General features: G+C 45.8%; 1 protein-coding gene across 6 annotated transcripts in view; it reads right to left on the bottom strand.

The window, feature by feature from the left end:
- Nucleotides 1-14,639, bottom strand: part of PHF20 (PHD finger protein 20) — a 157,185-nt gene that overhangs the window by 33,445 nt on the left and 109,101 nt on the right. For all 6 annotated transcript variants that reach the window (XM_088480691.1, XM_088480689.1, XM_088480693.1 and 3 more), the window contains 2 exons: nucleotides 10,147-10,335; nucleotides 9,590-9,667 (listed from right to left, as the gene is read on the bottom strand). In XM_088480691.1, the coding sequence (XP_088336817.1) occupies nucleotides 9,590-9,667; nucleotides 10,147-10,335 (267 nt within the window). The remainder of the gene's footprint in view (nucleotides 1-9,589; nucleotides 9,668-10,146; nucleotides 10,336-14,639) is intronic.

Below are 14,639 nucleotides of genomic sequence, written 5' to 3'. Positions count from 1 at the left end.
CAAATGTACCATCCTGTGAGAGGGTGTTAGGGAAGATTTTTTCAAGTTGATCAGCCAACCATCCGTTTGAAGAAAGGCAATGGCTACCTGCAGATGGCGGTGAAGTCTCTGGGGAGCTGGCCCACAGCAAGAGATCGTCCAAGTATAGGAACAGTCTGATCCCTTGAAGACTAAGAGAAGCCGCCATAACTGCCATGATCTTGATAAAGAGCCTGAAATTGGTAATGCTGCTGTAGTATAGCAAACCGGAGATATTATTGACGAGAAGGCGCTATAGGTACATGTAGGTAAGTGTCCTGAATGTCTAGAGATACCTTAAAGTCCTCAGGCTCCATAGCTAGGATAATGGAACGGAGAGTTTCCATACGAAACCTGGTCACCCTGATAAGCTTGTTTTGAAATTTGAGGTTGAGGGTAGGCCGATGAGACCCATTGAGCTTCTGAACTAATAAAAGCATCCACTGCTGGGGGAACTTCCCATTTAGTACAATCAGTAGCTGAAAGAGGGTAAAAGGAACTAAACGTTTTTTGGAATTTGAAACCTTTTACCATGCATATTCCAAGCTTCACTCATGTGATCAGATAGCTGGTCAGAGTGAGGAAACTCTGGTAAAACTACCTTTCGTAGTTTTAAAAATGCATGTTTTTTTCTTAGGAGTTGGTTCATCCTCTTCTGTTTGCAAAATGGATTTTACAGCTGACAAGAGAAGGTATATCTAGCTTAGGAGGGTGCTCCTCTTCTCCGGGAACGGAGTCAGAGTGAGAGAGGCCTGCGTTTTCTGCCTCCCCAGACGATATCTCAGAATCAGATAACGGAATGGACTGGGAGGATAACAGAGCACGTTTAGAGGGTTTAGTAGGTAAAGGCTTTTCCCTTTGTAGCATTTGCTGCAAGGCTGTAGAGGTAGTAGCCAAACTGTGTATTGAGGTAAACAGCATATCTACCCATGGGGGGAGGCAAAGGATTTTCAGGGAGTACCTGCTGTGGCCATCCCAAAGGGGAAGACACCATGGGGACCACTCTCTGTTCCGTAATTTTGGCCAGCATCTGTGAAAAGGCCGCCCAGGGTGGATCGGGACCTGGGGCTGTGTAACAATTAGTGCAAAGCCCATCCTGAATGAAGTCCTCTGGGGCTGAGCAGGAGTTAAAGGACAACATAATAGGGGCAGGATCCTGAGGCTGTTATTCTTTCCTCTGCCAGCCATAGTAACGATACAGTGCAGTGAACACCCTGCAGTATGTGAAAAATGGCACAATGTATTTTGCAGTCATGCTATATATGACCCAATATAATATGCAACAACACTATATATGGCACAAGGTAATGTGCAACTGCACAATATATATAGCACAATATAGTGTGCAACTGCTCTACTGGTGGCCCCCTGGAGCAACAGCACTATATATGGCATAAGGTAGTGTGCAATAGCACTACATATGACACCAGGGAGCATGCAACTGCGTTAGATATGGCACAATGTAGTGTGCAACGCTGTATGAAGTATGTGATAGCCCTCACAAGTGAGGTACAATGACCCTTACAAGTGTGAGGTACAATACCTTACTACACAGGTTCTCAAACTCGGTCCTCAGGACCCAACCAGTGCACGTTTTCCAGGTCTCCTCACAGAATCACAAGTGAACTAATTAGCTCCACCTGTGGATCTTTTGAAATGTGCCAGTAAGTAAGGACTATACCTGTGCACCTGCTGGGTGACCTGCAAAATGTGAACTGTGTGGGGTCCAGAGGACAGAGTTTGAGAACCACTGCCTTAGCATGACAGGGTATAGAAGAAAGGGATAGTTATAACCGACAGTATAGAAAAACAGAGATTAGCGCTAGCACAAGTCACAAACAAATCAGAAAAGAACATTACGTTTGCAATGGGCACTTAAGTACACAGACCGCAGTGGCTGGTAGGATATAGCGCTCTATAACCTGGCCCTTGGGAGAGGTATACAGAGAGACTGGACCCGATTCCCGGAGACTGCTTGCCTAAAATGGCTGCCGCGCGTCTCTGAGGGGGTGAAGGGCGAGGGAGGAGCAGCCCAGGGAACACCAGGATCGCAGTGGAATCGCGCCCTGAGCTGGGGGAGGGGCTGCAGGGAGAGCGCCTTATCCCCTGGCTGACGTTAACCACAGAGTCCCCTGGCCTTAATAATATGTCCTGCGCCAGTATGCTAATGTCCCGGTGGTATAGTGGAGTAGTGGGCGAGCCAGGTGCCCACATCAGCGCTTCCGGTCTGTCTCCTGAGACCGAAGGCAAGACTACGCTAATACGCGGATCCCCGCGAACGAGGTTCCGCCTTACCTGTCTCCTGGATTCCGGGCTGCAGTCTGGGGGTCAGGGGAGCCTACAAGGTAGTCCCCCTCGAATCCCCACCAGGAGTACCTAGCGCAGGCTTGGTGTCACAGCGCCGCGGAGGGGTGATGGGGTGGCAGCACAGACGTCCAGAGGACAGTCTGGTGCTGCTCATCCTTCTGGTAGAAAAAAAAATAAAGGCTTGGGCTGCAAAAGACAGCCATGTTATAATAGTAGTCCAGCTCCTTGCCGGACATCAATGAAACTGAAGTGCCTTCAGGCTGTGGGCGTGGTATAGGGGGAAGGACCGGAGCATCCTGGGATTGAGCTATTGGTGTCTGCTCCTCCAGGTCCCACCTACACGCGAATGCCTCCCTAATGAGCCCTATGGACCCTGAAGAAGAAACATTACATGTCTGCAATTGGCACTAAAATCAACTACACAGACTGCAGTGGCTGGTAGGACATAGCGCTATATGACCTGATCCATGGGAGAGGTATACAGGGAGACTAGACACAGCGTTCCCGTAGACTTGCTTCATAAAAAGGCTGCCGCGGGTCTGAAGGGGCGAAGGGAGAAGTAGAAGCAGCCGAGGTAACTCCAGGACTGCAGTGGAATGGCAGCCCGGGCTGGGGGAGGGGCTGCAGGGAGAGCGCCTTCTCCCCTTCCTGACGTTAACCCCCAGGTCCCCTCGTCTCTACATATGCCTTGCGCCAGTGAATAATGTGCCCCAGTGGTTTAGTGGAGTCATGGGCACACCAGTGTCCACATCAGCACCTCCAGTCTGTCTCCTAAGACCAGAAGTAAGACTGCGCAAAAAGGCAAGTCCCCGCGAATGGTGTTCCGCCTTACCTGTCCCCTGAATTCGGGGCTGCAGTCTGGGGGGCCTGCTAGCACCCGTCATGGCCCCGCGAAAGTATCCAACACAAGCTTGGTGTCTGGAGGACAGTCTGGTGGTGCGTGCCCGTTATAGTAAAAGTAGAAAATAAAATCTATATCATAAAATAAAAGCTTGGGCTGCTTAATGCAGCCTTGTTATAATGGTGATCCAGCTCCTGCCGAACATCAACTAAACTGGAGTGCCCTCAGGCTGTGGGTGGGGTATAGGGGGAAGGACCGAAGCATCCTGGGATTGAAAAGCTTTGCTGTTGGTGTCTGGTCCTCCAGGTCCCACCTACACCCCAATGTCTCCCTGTGGAGCCCTATGGACCATCGCGACCATCAGGCTTGCGACGAGACCCTTGTGGTAGGGTCTTGTCTGCCGTAAGCCCTGGAGTGCTTTTGGCTCTATCAGAGCCAAAAGCACTCCCACTGACATCATTTGTGATGTCAGTGGGGCCGGCCCCAGACGGCAATGCCCCTGGCACGCCCACCAAAGGGGGCGTGCTGTCACTCAACATCGACAGCACGCCCCCTTTGTTGCGAGACCCATAGCAACGGCTTGCCCGTCGCTATGCAGGTCTCGCGCATGCGCACGACGGAGCCGGCCCCCTCGTGCGTATGCGCACTTGGCCAACATCGAGCCGCTTGCGAGCGGGTCTGAATCAGGCCCTTCGAGAGAATGAAAAAAAAAAAATATCTTTACTGGCACTTGAGAGTTCAGAGAGAAGGGAATTTGACAACCGCGAACAAGGCAATTGGAGGAGCAGAAGAGGGGACCACAACTTTTCTTAATTACTTTGGGTCATATTGAGTCAACCAAAAAAGTAGAGAGAACTGTTAAGTAAAACATTCCCCTATATATCAGATCACCTAATTCCACCATAAACAATTGTTGTGTTTGTGTGGAATAATGAACTACTAAAACCTCAGTCCTACCCACTATAAAATAATTAACAGTTAACATATAGGGAGGAACTCAATTAGCCGCAGTAATTTACAGTAGCTAATTTATCACCAGGGGCTATTCAATTAGCCTCAAAGCCGATAGTTATGACCCCGTTTTCACGCCTGCAGGTGCAAACACACATGGTCCGTGAATTTAAAGGATTGTGTGTGCATTTGGGCAAATTACGGGCTTTTTTTTGCACTGAAAAAACGAGATGTAACTGCCTTGCACGAAAACAAAATGCAAAAAAATTAGATATGGTAAGAACTTTCCTTTGTTAGCTTTCTTTCCTCGAAGTCCATAGGGTCCACAGAGAGACCTTGGGGGTATAGGTGATGCAGAGTCATCCGGGCACCTTACGCAGTAAATTTTTCTCCCAGGATGCACTTGGGTCTTCTTCCATAGGCTCCTCAGTGTCATATCAAGCCGGAGGAGGATAAAAGAAGAAAGTTTGGAACACTCAAGAATCACATTCTCACACAGAAGGAAACGGAAAACCGGTGACCAGTGCGAAACCCAGCTGAAGCACAGGTGCGTCAGGGTGGGTGCCGTATGGACTTCGAGGAAAGAGATAACAAAGGTAAGTTCTTACCATCTGTCTCATTTTCCTCTTCAGGGTCCATAGGTCCCAAAGCAGTCCCTTTAAGGGTGGGGACGCTCCTGTGCAGAAAGGAGAATCCGCCGCCCAAAGGAAGCATGCCGAGAGGCAAAGGTATCAAATAGATAATACCTCAGAAATGTCTGGGCAGAAGACAACGTTGAGCTGCCCACGAAGGATCCACAGAGAGTAGAATGAGCAGTAACAGCGGGTGGCACTGGAAGGCCCTCATGAGTGTAAGCCAAAGAGATTTTCATGCGAAGTCACCTAGCCAAAAGTTTGCTTATTGGCTGGCCATCCCTTCTTTTGGAATCCGTAGGACAAACAAGGAATCTGACTTCCGAAGGGAACTGGTACGGTCCACATAAATCCTAAGGACACGTACCACATCCAATGAGGCCTCAGCTGCAGAGAGGTCTGGGGAATTAAAGGCCGGTACAATAATTTCCTAATTAATGTGGAAGCTAGAAACCACCTTAGGAAGGAACCCAGGGCAAGTCCGAAGCACCGCCCCTGTCCTGGTGAAAAACTAGAAAAGGGGAACGGCAAGAGAGCCCCCAAATACGACACTCGTCTGGCAGAAGCGTTAGCCAGAAGAAAAACAGTCTTGGCTGTAAGCATTTGAGATACAGATTCCAGGGGTTCAAATGGAGGGCCCTAAGGACCACAGCCAAATCCCAAGGCGGCACAGGAGGGACAAAGGGAGGCTGAATGAGAAGGACACCCTGTAGGAAAGTGTGGATATCAAGAAGAGGAGCAATCAGTCGAGGGAACCACACCGAAAGTGCAGATACATACACCTTCAGCGAGGCAAGGCAAGGCGGAGACCAAGATCCAAACCCGCCTGCAGGAAAGCCAAAACTCTGGATATCCGAAACACCTGGGGATCGTAACCTCTGGGACGACACCATTCAAAGTAGGTGTTAAATCCTGGCAGAGGCAAGTTTCCGTGCTCTGGGCATGGGGTTAACACCACAGAGCCGGAAAAACCCTTGGACCTTAGGAGGGATGTCTCAAAAGCAATGCAGTCGAAAACAGATGACCCAGGTCCGGGTAAAGGCAAGGACCTTGTGACAACAGGTCCGGATGTTGAGGCAACAGCAATGGAGTGTCGATGGAGAGACTCTGAAGATCTGAGTACCGGTGATGTCTGGGCCATGCTGGAGCCACCAGGAGGACAGTGCCTCCTTCTTGCTTGAACTTCCGAAGTACTCGAGGAAGAAGGTAGATTGGAGGGAACAGGTATGGAAACTGGAACACTTAACTGACAGAGCGTCTACCAAGAGAGCCTTGGCGTCTCTTGTCCTGGATCCGTACACTGGCAGTCTGATTGTGTCGGGAGGCCATGAGGTCCACTTCCGGAAGGCCCCACTTGTCCACTAGGAGTTGAAAGACTTCTTGGTGAAGACACCATTCCCCGGGATGCACGTCGTGAAGGCTGAGGAAGTCCGCTTCCAAATTGAGTACTCCTGGGATGAACCCTGCAGATATGGCTGGGATATGACCTTCCGTCCATGTCAGAATAAGTCAGGCGGCAATGACAAAGGTGTCACGTAGAGTTCCTCCTTGACGGTTGATATAAGCCATGGTGGTGGCGTTGTCTGACTCAACTTGCACGGGCTTTCCGTAAAGTATGAGTCTGGCCTGTTGCAGGGCCCTGAAGACTGCCCAAAGTTCCAATACATTGGATTGGCATGGGAGACTCACCTGCCATCCATCTCCCCTGAAAGGAGTGTGGACCTCTCACTGCGCCCCAACCCCGGAGACTGGCGCCCGTCATCAGGAGGACCCAGTCCAGAAACCAAAAGGGGCGCCACCTGGTGAGGTGGTCCGTCTGCAGTCACCAAGCCAGAGAGAGACTTACCTCTGGAGCGACCACCATCGTTTGTGCCTTTATACGATGGGGTAATCTGTCTCACCTGAAGAGGATCAATTTCTGTAGAGGCAGAGAACGAAACTGGGCATATTCCACATGTCGAAAGTAGATACCATGGATCCCAGTAACTGCATTGCCGAGTGGATGGAGATCTTTAACGCAGTCAGAAAGATCCGCTGCTGTTGCGAATCCAACAGAGATCCCAGATGGAGCATCCTCTGGGATGGAGTCAAGGAGGACTTCCTCCAATTGATCAGCCACCTGTGTATCTGTAGCACAGATAATCAGCTGTAGGTGGTGGTGAAGTACCTCTGGAGACCCTGCCAACAGTAAGAGGTCGTCCAGGTATGGTAACAGGCGAACCCGCTGCAGCCGCAGATGGGCTGCCATTACCGCCATCATTTTGGTAAACACCCAAGGTGCAGTAGAAAGGCCAAATGGTAGACCCTGAAACTGGAAATTTTGTAGTACAGCAAACCTGAGAAAACGCTGGTGAGCTGAAGTAATCGGAATATGCAGGTATGCATCCTGAATATCCAGTGACACCATAAAATCCCCAGTTTCCATAGCCAGTATAATTGAGCATAAGGTTTCCATCCTGAACCAAGGTACCCTGAGGAATTTGTTCAGGGACTTGAGATTGAGGATAGGTCGGTGGGATCAGTTTGGTTTTTTTAACCGGAAAAAGCTGGAATAATAACCAGTTCCCCTCTGGGATAATGGGACCAGTACAATGACCCCTGCCTGAAGCAAGGATTGTACTGCCTCTTGAATTGCTAAGGCCTTGTCCTTGTTTGACAGAAGGCCTGTGCAGAAGAACTGATGGGGAGGTCTTCTGCGGAAGGAAAGGGCGTATCCGTGAGAGACCACTTCTCTTACCCAGGTGTTTGGTAGTCTGACACAGGTATTGGGCGAACTGGAGCCCGATAGGTCCGAAAGGACGAGGTCCGAGATCCAGAGGGAGCAGGGGCAGAAGGCAGACAAGATGTAGCCGCTGCCAACGTATCCACAATTTTATCCAAATTATTGCCAAACAAAACTTTACCGTTATAAGGCAAACCTCCACCTTTCTATCCGTAGTATCCTTTAAGGACGACATGGATGGCATACGGAGGGTTACGCTTTTAACCAAGCGCGTCACATGAGAATCCACCGCTGGTTTCCCATTTGGTAAAATAATCCTCAGCAAAAGGATAAGCATAAGCTAGGTGTTTTTGCAGCTGGTACCGCTTTACAAGTGTTTTCGACGCCACCTCCAGGTGGTCCACCAGCTGGTCAGACAAAGGAAATATGGCAGCGGTCACCTTTATGTCCTTGAAATAGCCATATATGGACTTCAGTGCTGGAGGTTCGTCCTCCTCTATGAACAAAGCTGCATGGACAGCTTGTATCAGACCCAGAATATAAATTTTTTAATTTGACTGTCCTCTACACGAGAGGTGGAGCCTGTGTCATCCGAGAGCACCCCATCATCAGACGACGTCATCATATTGATTAGATTGAGATGATGGCAAAAATTCTTTTAGCCGGTCTAATCTGGGGTACCTCCCCCTGCAGCACCTCTGTCAGATTCTGCACCGTAGAGGGAAGCGCATTAACCTGCAGGGATGTATCCGGCTGAAGTAGGCTCTGGGGGGCATAACACTGCTTCTGTGTGAACCCCAGCGGGGGAAACACAGGAGGGACTGCCAGACGTCCCGCAATGGCCGTAAGCGCTTGTGCAAAGCACGCCCAAGGGGGCTCCTGCGGAGTGCCTGATACAGTAGAGGGACCTGGAGTGGCATAGCGCCTCAAACATAATCCTTCAAGGACCATGTCTCCCACAACTAATCCCGCTGCACACATTTTACATGACAGCAGGTCAGAAACCAAATTTAGCATATCACCCTCACTACCAGACATTGTGGAGAGAATATTAATATACTTTATGTGACCCACCACACAGGACAATAAATGGAGGCTCAAGATGCACCCTGATAACACTTGCACTTGGGCTCAGTGACAAAAAAAAGTCAAGTAAAATGGCTGACAGAGGAAAAAAACTCAGACAGCGTTAGCGTAAAGTCACATACAATGCAGAATAAACAACACCTGCACTTAATGGCACTACTAATCAGCTACACAGACTCAGTGTCTGGTAGGATATAGTGCTACATACACTGACCACCTGGAGGAGAGGTACGTAGGGGGACCCAAACTCCACACTGCCTGTGTGATCTGCGACGCAGCCAAGGAGAGATTGGCCGCCCGATTTCTCTGAGGGGGCGGATCCGGAGGAGGAGAGCTGCCACAGCCCAGCCAGACCGCGGTGGAAAGGTACGCTGTGCAGCGAGGAGGAGCCGGCTGTTGAACAGGGAAGGCTGCCTCCCTTGGCTAGCGTTTAACCCCCGGGACGCTGGACCACTTAACGCATAACTAATGGAAGCGCAAGACTTGGTGCCTGGCTCCACATGCTGTCATCCCCAACCCTGGGGGAAAAAGGACTGCGTCTCAGCTGGTCACCAAGGTGACCCGCCGCTTACCTTGGCCCCGTAGCGCCTGGCCGCAGTCCAGGGATCCTCCGGGGTCCCTGCTGGCCAAGACTTCGGAGGCCCACCGAGATCCCTGGATCCGTACCGGCGGGTGATGGAGCAGCAGCGTGGACATTCCCTGGACTGTCCGCACTTGAAACAAATCTGTTTAAGAAAAAAAAAAAAAAACTCTTCAGGGGCTGTTAATCAGCCCCCCCACGTAGCAGTGACCAGACTCCGGACGGGCACCCAACGAAACTGAGGTTCCTCTGGCCCGGGGTATGGAGGGAGACCCAAGTGCATCCTGTGCCCGAATGACTCTGCATCACCTATACACCCCAAGGTCTCCCTGTGGAGCCTATGAACCCTTTTTGCGTGCATAAAATGAACAGAGTTCTCATAGTGTGCCTAGATATGTAATGTTTATATACTACATAGTTACATACTAGTTCTTAATTGATTATAAAATTACCTGACTTTGATCTTTTATCTTTCCTCTTGGATTGCAGGCTTATAAAGTCTTTACACTTATCTTGTACTTTTTCTTTAACTGTAAATGAAAGTTCATTAGTTACATCATACTCATACAAGCGCAGTCCTTACATTGAATAAGTATAATTGCTTCTACAAATCCATCATTTATCCAAACTTGTCTGACCAGCAAGGAAGATAAACAATGGAGCATAAGCAGGCTGTAAAAGGTACACATGCGGGCATAATAAGTACAGTCTGAATTTATAAACGGTTACTTGCATCATTCAACCTCATTTGTCGTCCACTCAATTCTGCCTGCTTGCAACATTACACATTTGTTACTTAGTCCTAAGCTATATGGAGAGTAGAAATGAACAGGAAAAAGTCTATAGATTACATTATTCAGCACCACATTTGTGGTGCCGAAGAAGGGTTTGGCAAAAACCCACACACCCATCTTGCCAGGACAGAATACATTTTATTTACAATTTCTTCACTTCTTGGTTTAAGCATTTCAAATACTTGGTTATAGCAAGCAATTACAATGATTCTTACCACTATCTAAAACCTTCTCTGGCCTGCGATGCACCGTCTGGATTTGATTTTCCTTACTTTTCTCTTTAAGCGAAGCACGATAGGCATTTGAGCTGTTTGTTGCTGGAGTTGAATGTCGTCTCTTCTCACACATTCGGTCTTTGCCATCATGGGACAAACTTCTTAGAGAGGTCTGAAGTGTAGTGGGGTCTAAAGGGGAAAATATAAACATAAAAGACCTAGCAGAGGGTATACCAAACACACCAAGTCAGTGACTAAATTGCTTCTAGTGAACAGAAGGGAAACTAAACTACTGTACATACTGTACTACTTGCACAATACGTATGCAAAATATATATGTACTTCAATGAACTCAAACCAGGGTTGAGACCACTAGGCAGACTGCTGAAAATCAGAAGAATTAGTCAGTAAATAAGAATTAACTGGTTCCAACACACTTCCAGAAAGTGCTTCATAAAGGCAATTTCATGTATTCGTTATGAAAAATTTATGTTGTGCTCCCCCCCTCCATCCCCATTTTATGAACATTACTTTAGTAGCATTTATCAATAAATGATTTCGTTTTTTCTTAATTATACAAAGCTAACAAAATGAACAAATAAGTGAATTTTTCTTGAATTATACTATAGAAATTAAAAAAAATAAAAATACAATCCTGCATAAGTACATCACTAAATGTAGACATTAATCTTGATTAGTGGTGTTCCACTTCAATATATGATAAACTTATATGAACAATTTCAAAGACTACTTATTTCTTGCACTAGGATGTTACTGTGAAATCCTTATTTAGAGGGACACCCAGAAACACTCAAAAATGACTCTGCGGGAGCAATTCACTTAATTCACATGAATTTAGCCCAGTAGCAATTGTGACTAATCCTGAGGCTGCACTTATCGCAGATTTCTCCTTGTATCTCCCCGAGGTTTGAGCAGAAATCTGTGTTAAGTAGGGCTTTGGGGCTAGTTGCAACCCAACCGCTGCATCGCGTTTGGGAACTGCAGCTTAATGCGGCTACCCCCAAGCATTATCACGGGAATAGTGATCTTGGCAGAAAGTAATTGAAAAGTTTCCGAGGCACTAAGGGGTCTATGTACTAAGCCTTGGAGAGAGAAAAAGTGGATGGAAATAAAGAACTAGTCAGCTCCTGTCACTTTACAGGCTGTGTCTGAACAATAACAGTTAGGAGCTGAATGGTTGGTACTTTATCTCTGGAAATTTTCTCTCTCTTCAAGGCTTAATACACTGGCCCCTAAAGGTGCATACACACGTAACAATTTTGTAACCCACGATTTGCTTTCAGATTTTCCCTTGAAAAAGTGAACGATTTTTTGAAGTGTAATGAACGAATAATGTTCCTTCCCTTAATGAAAATAGTCTTGTTGGACAGTCTGAAATGGACGATAACTACAAATGGGAGTGCTCATTTGTGATTATCGTTCATCGTTTTGGTCCAACTCTATATGAGCCCCTAAGTCCTAAGAAATAAGTAGGACCATGAATATGAATTATAAAATATGTACATCAGCTGGAGATCTACACAACAGTATTAAATTTAAAGGGACTTTTGCTCAGCATTTTCCTACAAGAAAACAGCTTCAGTTCTTTTTGTAGGGCAGTGTATGAGAGGCTTTTGAGAACTAATTGACCATAAGTAGTATCAACTGTAGAAAATCTATTTCTACAGCTGCCAAAATATTATGTGTTGCTGAGGAAGCATGAAAAGTGTCAGCCATCTCAATTTAAGACCATGTTTGGCCGTTCATATACCCGAATTATTAACATTTAACAAAAATGAGATTTAAAGTGACCAATAAGAAGGTTATACTAATAATGTGAACCAATAATATATGCCTAGGCCAGGATGTGAACAAACAGTATAAATCGAAAACAGAATTCTAGTACTAAATACTTTTTTTTTTACACTACCTACGGCAAAATTTTAATAATGGGCGAGTCCCCTAGCTGGAGTTCAGGTACCAGCATCCAAACATTATACTGAATGTAGGGAGCACTGAAGTGAACCTACCAGTCCTGCAACTCCTCCTGACATAGCAGACAATGATTCTCAATAGATTATCTCCGCTTCCAGATAATCCGCCAACATCAACTGCTACCTTTATGTCCACTATCAATCTTAAACACATGGGCAAATCTCATCCTTATTGCCATCTCATTTCTTTGTCAAAATCCAGGTCATGCAATCTTGAGAGTCAACTTTGTGTCCTAGAAACATTTTTGCTTTGGTGTCTACAACCAGTCCCACTGACTGACAGAGAAACCGTTTGGGAAATATGTTACCAATCAAATACTCTGAGTTATGGTGCATACACACGATCAGATTTTTCCTTCAGATATGAACGATAACGATTTAAAAATCGTTCAGTCGTTCATATCTGAAGGAAAATCGTTCATATCTGACATGCCTGAACGATGGACGATCAACGATGCGCGTTCCCGTTTGTCAGATAACAATATCTGACATCTGATGGGTTTGCAGTCAGACTTGGACGATTCCATTCATTTTAATGCAGTCAAAAATCGTTCAATCGTTCAAAACTTTGGTAAAATCGTTCAAATCGTTCAGATCGTTTAATCGTTCAATCGTTCATCTGACAAATCTGACCGTGTGTACGCTCCATTATGGTGCATATACACGATCAGATTTTTTCTTCAGATATGGACGATAACGATTTAAAAATCGTTCAGTCGTTCATATCTGATGGAAAATCGTTCATATCTGACATGCCTGAACGATGGACGATCAACGATGCGCGTTCCCGTTTGTCAGATAACGATATCTGACATCTGATGGGTTTGCAGTCAGACTTGGACGATTCCATTCATTGTAATGCAGTCACAAATCGTTCAAATCGTTCAAAACTTTGATCAAATCGTCCAAATCGCTCAAATCGTTTAATCGTTCAGTCGTTCATCTGACAAATCTGACAAGTCTGACAAATCTGACCGTGTGTACGCTCCATTAAGAACCAGTAAAGTCCACAAGAAAAAAGGAACACTGAAAAAAAAAAAAAAAAAGCCTGCAAGTAATACCACCACCAGATAAATATACCAACAGTATTTATGAAGGGGATCATTAACCTTTAATTATATAGCACCAGCCTACCCCACCACTCTGTATATTCTTCCTGTGTTTCTGTTGTGTTTTTTTTCCTAATTATTCAAACTCCACAGAAATAGTGCCCTGGTCAGAATTTAATGCATGGCCTCAAGACTGAGGCTGTAAAGCTAACCATTATGCCACAATGTCATCAAGTTTGAGGCGATGACATCCACAAAAAGGTAACAGAAAGGTGTTCAGTAAAACGAGAGGTAACACACAATGATGGTTAAGATAAATAAGGTATCATCTGCATAGAGGCTTTACAGAAAACTGACAGAAACTCAAGTTTCCTCAAGAAGTGTTAAAGACAGAAGAGGAGAGTGCCTAGCACAAAGCCTTTTGGTGCTCCAATTGATAAAGCAAGCAGAGAGGAGAATAAAGATGAATAAACACTGTAGTAATCGCTTGATCCACAGGATAGAAAAAGGTCCTGAAAACCTACTGAATGCAACATTTGTATGAGAGGAGGTAACTTTTAGATGTAGTAATCAAAGTCCAAGTAGTCCAGTGTAGGCAATTCTCTCAAAAAGCTTGGTGGAACATGAGAGCATAATGGTAATCAGTATTTGGGTGTGATTTAATTTTTAAAACAGGAGCAATAACTACATGCTTCATTAAAGATTGTTTATTTAGCACAGGAGACAGTGATTAACTGAATGAGAGAATATGGTCTAGTGGACATGTAGAAGAATAATGGTCATATCAGATCAAATAAAGGTGGCGCAAGACAGGAATGGTGCAGGCTATTTGGGAAAATGCAATCAATTTATGCTGGATTGTGACAATCTTGTCTTTAAAGTAAGAACATGTGCAGTGATGGTAGCAGAGAGGCTTGTATGGGAGGGTTTAGTACATATTTTAAAAAGGTATTAAAGAGGCATTTAGGAACAGAAGTATATTTGTTTGACAGGCCAAGGGCAGGGCTATTAAGAGTGATAGATCAAAGTATACAGTATTTGATGAAAACATGATAAACAACTTTTGCAAAGCCTTACCCGTATGCGATGAGGGTTTTTTTTATTTTTTTATTTAGTGACAGAGCGGACATAATCTGGTAATAAGTTGTGGTACCAATCATTCATTTATTTGTTTAGGAGATTACAGTTAAGGATTGAGGATTGGCAAAGACAACTAGTGAGGGGAAAACAGATAAGGATGTGTAATGCAGGGAAGGGGAGGAGGTTATCAGAAAGAGGCTACAATGATGCGAGGTCTTTAATAACGTTGAATTTACAAGTGAATGCTTATACTTTTTATTCAAACTGGAGAAGGGAAGTGTGATTTTGCTATTCTGGTTAGATGAACTAATGCTGAATGAAACTTTAAGGAAAAAACCCATACCACCAGTTTTTTGGGCATTTTGGTAAA

This window comes from Taudactylus pleione, unplaced genomic scaffold, assembly GCF_031769625.1.
Source record: "Taudactylus pleione unplaced genomic scaffold, aTauple2 ptg000256l, whole genome shotgun sequence".
NCBI classification, from domain to species: Eukaryota; Metazoa; Chordata; class Amphibia; order Anura; family Myobatrachidae; genus Taudactylus; species Taudactylus pleione.
Note: the sequence above shows the minus strand (reverse complement) of the source record. Positions and strands in the feature narration are given on the sequence as shown.